General features: G+C 44.1%; 1 protein-coding gene across 1 annotated transcript in view; it reads left to right on the forward strand.

Moving 5' to 3' along the window:
• The window catches only part of PODN (podocan), a 55,279-nt gene extending 54,117 nt beyond the window's left edge, over positions 1-1,162 (forward strand). Inside the window, exon 10 of the mRNA XM_040360456.1 lies at positions 38-1,162. Coding sequence (XP_040216390.1) covers positions 38-215 — 178 coding nt within the window. The 3' untranslated portion in view covers positions 216-1,162. The remainder of the gene's footprint in view (positions 1-37) is intronic.
• Positions 1,163-9,346: the final 8,184 nt, after the last annotated feature.

Consider the following 9,346-nt stretch of genomic DNA (forward strand, 5'->3'; position numbering starts at 1 on the left):
AATTCTCAACATTGTGTTTTTGTTCTGTCTTTCTTAGGTTCAACCTGCTAACTCCAGAAGCCGTAAAAGAAAGTGCATTCCATGGACTGGATAAATTGCAAGTTCTGGACATTGAAAGTCATTTAGCCTTACCAAAGGTGACCAAGCAGAAAAAGGAAAAAGAAACAGAAAATTATGATGATGAAGAGGAAGAGGAGGAGGAGGAAGACAGATAAAGATAAAACCTGTACTTCATGTACGTTCAATAAAACAGTTTAACCAGATTATATTGGGCCAAAATGAACCAAAAAGCCTTTTACTACACTAGGGTGAACCCTGTAGATTTTACAGTAGAGCCTTATTAAAAGAGATCTAAAGTCTCATATTCATCACCAAAATTAAGAGGGGTTTATGCCCCCAAAGATAGCTGTGAAGATTCACAGGCTACAGCTCTTCCCTACATGGCTTTCCAAAAATACAGCTAGGAAGGAGACGGCTGCTTATTTAAAATGGCTTGCTAACACTAATTTTGTATTTTTTCTTCCGTGACAGTAACACCTAATAAAGGTTTTTCCTTTTCAGGTGTCTAGTGAACAGATAAAGACTGTCATACAACACCATCTTCGTTCTAATGACCTATCTAGTGTGATTTGCACCCTCTGCCTTCATTTGTGTGCACAGTGGTTGTCCCGGGCCATTCAAAATGAGGGATCAGAATGAATCTGCATAAGAAATGTGATCTTTATGGACCTTGCAAAAGCTGGCTTTTGTTATATTTTTATATTATATTACATGTTAAGAAGTAAATCCATAGACAAGGTAATCTTCCAGTCTGTAATAACAAGATCTTTTCATTTCAGATATTATATTACATGGTAGAGACCTTACTTCCAAGCATGACATAAATTATTTGTATAGTTATTTTGCCTCTAACAATGCTTAGCCAGTAAAACAACACACAGAATTATGTGGTTATCATACAAAATGTGGTATGGATAGGTAAGTATGTGGTCACTATGCTCTGTTTTATCTTTGAACTTCATTGACAAGGACTAAAATTGGACCTTATACCTCAGCCCAAGCACTTGCTTATGATTCTTTTTTTACAAAAATATCTTTATTACTATTTTATAAATTAAATTTTAACTAAGGGAGTGAACATTAAAGCTGAATATATAATATTTCCAAAGGATTTGTGTTTCTGTCTATCCAGTCCCATGAGACAGTACAGCCAGGTAGATGTCACCAACTCAAGGAAACTTCTCCCTTGCAATGGGGATTGCGTTTTCACAGCAAGGGTTAACTGCTTATTTAGGTCTAGGGGGGCACAGAAAACAGGATTTCGTTGCCTGATCCTCTGTGTTGCTTCTCCCCCATGCTCCAGTGGTCTAAGGTCCTGGTAGTGGCGGCCCGTCCCGGGTGCCGCCCCCCCCCCCCTGTAGTCATTTAAAAAAAAAGGGCCCTTTAAGGCTTTTAAAATGTCATTCTGCAGCGCCGCGCAAATAACATACACTCATGCATTGCATGAGTGTATGTTATTGTGGCCAGCTGACGCTGGTCTATTCAGAAAACCGGACATAGGGCGCCGGCTATCTGAATAACGGCAGCTGGTTGGCTGTGCGGAAGTGCCTATCAGAGCCAGTGGCCCTTCGGCTCCCAGGTGTCTCCAGGGAACGTAGGGGGGCTACGTCCCTTGGATAAGACTGACAGCCATCTCAGCCAATCAGGTTCACTGATTCTGGTTATCAGTAACCTGATTGGCTGAAGCGTCATTGAGGGCGGCAGAAGACATCGAGGGACCGTGGAAGGAGGATGGCGAACCCCAGAAAGGTAAGTGCCGGGGCGGGGGGGTAATCTGATCTGACTGGCAGCATTTTACAGGGCACAGTGGGGACAATTGATGTGGGCACAGTGGGGACAATTGATGTGGGCACAGTGGGGACAATTGATGTGGGCACAGTGGGGACAATTCATGTGGGCAGTGCCTGGCGTCCTTAGGACCAATACAGGGTCCACCGCCAGAGCATGGACGGGCGGGGAGGTAATCTGATCTGACTGGCAGCATTTTACAGGGCACAGTGGGTACAATTGATGTGGGCACAGTGGGGACAATTGATGTGGGCACAGTGGTGACAATTGATGTGGGCACAGTGGTGACAATTGATGTGGGCACAGTGGGGACAATTGATGTGGGCACAGTGGGGACAATTGATGTGGGCAGTGCCTGGCGTCCTTAGGACCAATACAGGGTCCACCGCCAGAGCATGGAGGAGCACCATCTGCCAGGGGAATGGAGGATCGGATAAGTAAAGGTGCTTTTACGCTCCCCAAGAATAAAAAAGCAGTTACCCCTTGAAGTGCTGGTGCAGCCCTACTGCAAGGGAGACTTTTCAACTTTCCTGGAGTTGGACTTTAATTAAGGGTTACAGTGGTGATATCATCCCGCCATCAACCTGCTGACTAAACCAAGAAAGAGCATCAGCAGACAGATAAGGGTGGATTTACTAAAGGCAAATAGACTGTGCTCTTTGCAAAGTGCAGTTGCTCCAGAACTTAGTAAATTAGGTAGTTTCACTTTGCAAAGCGTACACATTCACATGCAGGAATTTTTTTTATTTTTGCTCGCACATGATTGGATGAGGGTAGTCAGCAGAGCTTCTGCTCATTTTCTAGTCTCTGGAGCAACTGTACTTTGCAAAGGGCATAGGGGGTTATTTACGAACGGCAAACCCACTTTGCACTAGTAGTGCAAACTACAAGTGCAAAGTGCACTTGAAATTGCACTGAAAGTGCACTTGGAAGTGCAGTCGCTGTAAATCTGAGGGCTAGATCTGAAATGAGGGGAAGTTCTGATGATTTTAATATCCAATCATGTGCAAGCTAAAATGCTGTTTTTTATTTTCCTTGCATGTCCCCCGTGGATCTACAGCGACTGCACTTCCAAGTGCAATTTCAAGTGCACTTTGCACTTGTAGTTTGAACTTGTAGTGCAAAGTGGCTTTGCCTTTTGTAAATAACCCCCATAGTCTATTTGCCTTTAGCAAATCAACCCCATAACATCATCCTCCTGCAAATTCTGCTCTCTCCACCTATCAGGATGTCCTTACCAGCACATTTACATGCAGTCTCTCTCCCAATCTGAATGCTTCTATTCTGGGGCACTTAAGTTACTAATTTAAAGTCAAAGTTAGGTATTAAATAGGGCTGTTACTGATTAAAATTTTCGTGTTCGATTAATCGACTAATTTTGATTAATTATATTGCACATACAGATCCAACTACTTTTAGCTGACCTCCTTGCATTGCAGCTCTGCATTAGTCAGTGGTAAATGTGGTATACACTATATACAATCACCCGACACTAGTTAGTTTCCATATTCCATGACTTAACTTCACAGTTCACACAAATACGTTTTAAATTCAAACTGTAGCACTGACGTAAGAAATTTCTTCTTATTAAACTTTAAGAAAAACGTAGAAAGTTAGTTTAACTTTAATTATAAAACGTATCTAGTATATTGACTGTCAGTCACTTTATAGTAGGCAAGTAGGCATCACTTTAGCCAATCACGCAGACATACCTGAGTGTTTACATTTTCTGGAAGCAGACATGATCGCATTTTATTGACAGTATACCCTGAAGAACTGAACAGTCTTTCGCACGGAACAGATGTTGCAGATACACAAAGAATAGTCTGCACAAAACTGCTTAGGACAGGAAAACAATTATTATTTTTGCCCCCTTCCCCTGATGGAGCCTGATGCATCCTCCTGCTCCACAGATACAAAGGTACCTCAATCTAATGGGTGCAGTTTGCTCGCATCCAGCAGAGTAAGTCTCACTGTCCAGGCTGTCCGGTGACGTCAAGAATTTTGATCGATCAAAAAAATTAAAGATTAATCGAGGAATTAATCTTTAATTTCCCCAGCCCTAGTATTAAACTAGTTGCATTTAAAAAGAAAACATGTAATATTGCATTAAGGAATGCAGAGCTGCAATAATTTGTATCTGCATGGAGTTCAGCTAATGGATGTAAACCCCAAAAATAAATTCTTTCCTTTGCTGTCACAATGTACAGTATACGATTTCCTATCATCTGTGCCCAGTCTTGCCACACAGAGTTAATCCAGCTCTGAGCAATTCTCTTTTATTGTTCAGTGAAATAAAACGGATTTACAGAGAAAAACCAAAGGCCCCGTACACACGTCCGAGAAACTCGACGGGCAAAACACATAGTTTTGCTCGTCGAGTTCCTTGTGAAGCCGCCGAGGATCTCGGCGAGCCAAATTTTCCCATTGCCCAACGAGGAAATAGAGAACATGCTCTCTATTTGACTCGACGAGTTCCTCGACGGGTTTCTCGGCGAAAAGTGTACACACGACCGGTTTTCTCGGCAGAATAGGTCTCCCATCGAGTTTCTTGCTGAATTCTGCCGAGAAACCCGGTCGTGTGTACGGGGCCTTAGTCTGTTCCGCCCCCTTGCTGTGAGTGACAGGTTATTTACATATCTCATGCACTAGCTTGGAGACAGGCATTATTTTTTTAATTCCCACCCCCACTCCTTTTCTGAAGTCATGTGGTTACTTTTCTGGATTTTGACTGGATGTTAGTGATCATAGCAGTGTAAGGGGAGTGTAGATGTGGGCGGGGAGTCTACATGACTCCACCTACCGAGCTCCAGACAACAGATCCACCCACAGAATCTTTGTTTTTTACAGTTCTTATAACAGACAGTGGGGAGACATTTGACAGGTAAGGATACATGCAGGAGGCATCTATATCCTTTTACATCAGCACTATGGCAGTAGTTTAGAAAGGATGAGAGTGGGTTTACATCCACTTTAAGATGAAAAATAAAAGATATGTGATTATCATAAGTTCTAAAACATAATGGAACTGCAAATAAAGATCAAGAAGCTGTATATACCTGGGATAGTTGTCTTTCATGCTCAAGATAAACCACCTGCCACTTTTGGAAAGTGTAAAGATCCCTGCAAAATATAAGCTGAATGTTATCCAGTTCAACAGATTACTGTCAGATGAGGATATAATCGTATGCAACATCTGCTGATACCCCTGGTCAGCCAATCTCTGGGTAAGATTTGTTCTTTCAGCCAAGTGCTATAATTCCTAGAAATAAGAGCTAACACCACACAAATTCACACAAATAGTTTGAACAATTATCAATAGCAGAACACAAGAAGCATACAATCACATATGCCTATAACTTAGCATGTATAGGCAGATGTTAATAGCAATAGAAATGAGGACCTTTTACCCCCTGACAATAAAACTTGCTGTAGGTGTGGGGGGGGGGGGGGGGGGCAGCGTGTGCGGCAGCAATAACTGACACCTGACACAGGCAGGTGCAACATAAAACTTGTATTGAAGTAATATACAGTAGTAACAGTTCACAACAAAGCTGCTGGCAAGCTACCCACCCGGGTGCACTCACAGTTTCCAACAACGTGTAGGAGCAGATTCCAGCTGGACTGACGGAATCTGTTGAGGGGGGGCAGAATGCATTCTGGTCAGTCATCTCGTGCCCAGTCAGAAAGGTGTGCAGAAGAGATGCAACCCTACGTTTTCCCTCCTGACCTGTCCCTACTCTACCAACCCACCAAAAGCATGGCAAACCCGAAAGCCAGGGCCTTAAAAAAGCCCTGCCTGACCCAAGATAGTCGTCAGAGTCATATGGGGTGGCAACATTCACTCGGATCGTTTCCCCGGTGACCCAGGAAACCAGAGAAGAACCATGTTCCTCCTGACCTCCTCTCCATCTGCAGTGCCCCTGCGGATAGTACCGCCTGCAGTGGAGAAAGTAGTCTGCACTGGCCTGCATGCATATTAGAATATCCTTTTAGATGACCAAGTCCCAGGGGGCAAGAATGCAAGAATGGACATGTCAGCCTTGTGTGGTCTGCTCTCCCGCCACTTCCTCTCCCGCCACTTTGCATGTTTTTTTTTCCACCTCTCCAATGCCCTTAGGGTTCCTTTCAACATTGGTGCCCTCTGCAGAGCAATCTGCAGTGGGTAGCTCTTCAGAGGGTGTTTGACATATGATTGCAGAGCAGTTGTGGTGTGGCCCAATTCATGTGAATGAGTCACATGCCATGGACAACAGGGGAATTATTTTTTCCCTATGTTTATACTTTAATTACCAGTGTGTCGTGGTACAGAAAGATGAGAGTATATCAAGGGTTTCTCGGGGGTAAAAAGGTTGAGAAAGGTGTGGGTGTGTCTGTGTAGGTAGACCAAGCTGTCACTGATGCTGCAGCCACCACACACACGGCTAGGCCTGGCTGCCAATGCCACCAAAAAGAGGAGCAGAGAGAAGGAGACAGTAGAGGAAGCTCTAATGCAAGGGTCTCCAAACTGCGGCCCGAGGGCCGGATGTGGCCCTTTGCTGGCCTTCATCCGGCCCTTGGGGCAGTATTGCTTCCAATGATATGAGGCACTATTCCTCCCAATGGCACCAACAATGGGGCACTATTTCTTAGACTAATAGCAATGATGGAGCACTATTCCTCCTCCTACTGCCCACCAACAGTGGGGGTATGTTTATTCTCACCGATGCTCGGCCCTGGGGCATTTTTTATACCCGATCTGGCCCCCCTGAAGTCTGAAAGACCGTAAACTGGCCCTTTGCTTTAAAAGTATGGAGACCCCTGCTCTAATGGAATGCTGTGCACCTTGGGAGAGGACAAAGCCTGCTGGGAGGAGCAAGGACTTGTGGGGGATGTAGTTCCCAGAGAGACTAAGCCTACTGCTGTAGAGCTATTTTGGAACAACCAGTCCCAGTAGAGCAGGGATCTGCAGTGGAGGAAAAGGGGATAAGTTCCTTGAGGCAGTTGTGTGGTTCAGTCCAGTGCTGCCACCTGGTCTGCTGAGAGATCATAACCAAGTTGTGACATAATTGACGTCACGGATTCCACACAGAGAGGTGGTAAGGTGAGTCATGATTCAGTGGTAAGAGGCCGCTGGCCACAACCTTCTACCCACTATTTAAAGAAATATTATTACCTGTTTTGAATACATTTTGGGCACCTAAGCCTGGTTTTGTGGGACTCACGCAAGTTGAGCGCTCCAACTCTGGAAATTTGGGTCCCAACGTACACCAACGCAGTGGCCAGTGGGAGGAGGTTTGACAGAGACTTACAAACCTCTATTCTTTGCATCTCCCTTTTGTTAGGAAACCCCTTAAGCCCCGTACACGCGATCGGAATTTCCAATGGAAAAAGTCAGATGGAAATTCTGACCGTGTGTATGCCCCATCGGAGCAATTCAATCGGAAATTCCGATGAATTTCATCAGAGTTTACATAGAGAACATGTTCTCTTTTCCTCCGATGGAATTTCCGTGGGAATTCCGATGTGAATTTGGTCGGACAAAGATCCGATCGTGTGTACGGGGCATAAGTATACCCCTTCATAGTGTATTTTCATTTTTGGTCATTGATTTACCATGTGTTGCAAAAATAAATGAACCGTTTCCAGCCTTGGTGGGAGAGAGGGTGTGGCATTGCCTGGAAGGTCGCTGGCATCCAGAGTCATGGGAATCAATTTTCAGTGACTTCTTCAGGGATAAACACAAAATATATATACACAATAAATATATATATACACAGTATATTGTTTTTTCCGGCGTATAAGACGTCTTTTTGGATGCAAAAAAATGCATCCAAAGTGGGGGGTCATCTTATACGCCAAGGACAGTCTCCGTCAGGCTGCAGGCATCCATGATTTAAAAGCCACGCCTCCTCCTCAGACTGTTCCGTGATAGGCGGAACACAAATTTTCCCAGCGGGGCCTCTGTTTATTGTTCCGCCTATCTCGGATGCCTTCTCATCCTCGGACGAGAGGACATCCGTGATAGGCGGAACACTGAACAGAGGCCCTGCTGGGAAAATTTGTGTTCCGCCTATCACGGAACAGTCTGAGGAGAAGGCGCGGCTTTTGAATCATGGATGCCCGCAGCCTGGAAGACAGAATCTGCAAAAACATAAGGTAGGGAGATCGTCTTGGCCGGCACAGTGGGGGCAAGTGATGGCACAGTGGGGGCAAGTGATGGCACAGTGGGGGCAAGTGATGGCACAGTGGGGGCAAGTGATGGCACAGTGGGGGCAAGTGATGGCACAGTGGGGGCAAATGATGGCACAGTGGGGGCAAATGATGGCACAGTGGGGGAAAGTGATGGCACAGTAGAGGCAAGTGATGGCACAGTGGAGGCAAGTGATGGCACAGTGGAGGCAAGTGATGGCACAGTGGAGGCATGTAATGTAATGGCACAGTGAGGCATGTAATGGATCAGTGAGATTGGAAAAAAGCCTGTTTCTGTCAGCGGTTGTTCCTGTCAGTGGTTGTTCCGGCTAACCCTCAGCTTCCAGAAAGACTAGAAGGAAGGGGGTCGTCTTATACGGCGAGTATATCCCAAAACCAACATTTTTCCTGGAAAATTAGGTGGTCGTCTTATACGCCCAGTCGTCTTATACGCCGGCAAATACGGTATATATATATTTTTTCACAAATTTACTGTTATTTACTGTTATAAGAAATTCAGGCAACAATTCCCCAATACCTCAGTCTTTAGTTTTAATGATCTCAGTGTAGCCTCCTTAGTTCAGAACTTGGCATTGAGCTCTGTTGCTACAGCCCTTCCTCTTCACGGTTGGATGTGTTATGTGTCATTTGTGTTAGTGACCAGTTGCACCAAATAAAATGTTCATTGAATGTATATATGTGTTGGCGTTACTTTCACAGCAAACCATCCTGTCATTCAGTCATCAGCTGTTTCCTGTCTGTCCCTGAATGACCTGCCCTGAAAGACTATGACATTATTAGCGTGACGCTTGCAGTGCTGGACCAACCCCATTGTTTGGAAATCAAATTCGTTTTCTGAGAAAACTTTATAGCGGAAAATATTTGTAAAATCAAATGTGCTACAAGTGAATCATCAGAAAGGGGGAGATGACGGGACCCTCCTGACAAAATGAAGCCACCCTGGAAACAGATGCTTTCTGTGCTTTGTACACTCCATCATAAGGTTCTTTGGTAGTCATTTATAAAACCCAAAGCAAAAATAAATATGTAATCTTTCTAACAGCAACCAATTAGATACAATTTTTATTGCATGTCATTTTGTTATTTTATTTCTCTGTTTTCCTTCACTTAGTGAAAAATTGTTTTTATATGTATATACACATATTACTGCGCTAATTCCGTGAAAAAATATATATGATGCAATACACCTACAGCTCTTATAAGTAAATTAATCAATAATAAGTGAATAAATAAATAACCAATGTGCTCAAACAATGTGATCCAGCCCATAAACGGTATTATTTCAATCAATAAATAAAAGTGCCAA

The sequence above is a fragment of the Rana temporaria genome, chromosome 7 (assembly GCF_905171775.1).
Source record: "Rana temporaria chromosome 7, aRanTem1.1, whole genome shotgun sequence".
Classification (NCBI taxonomy): Eukaryota; Metazoa; Chordata; class Amphibia; order Anura; family Ranidae; genus Rana; species Rana temporaria.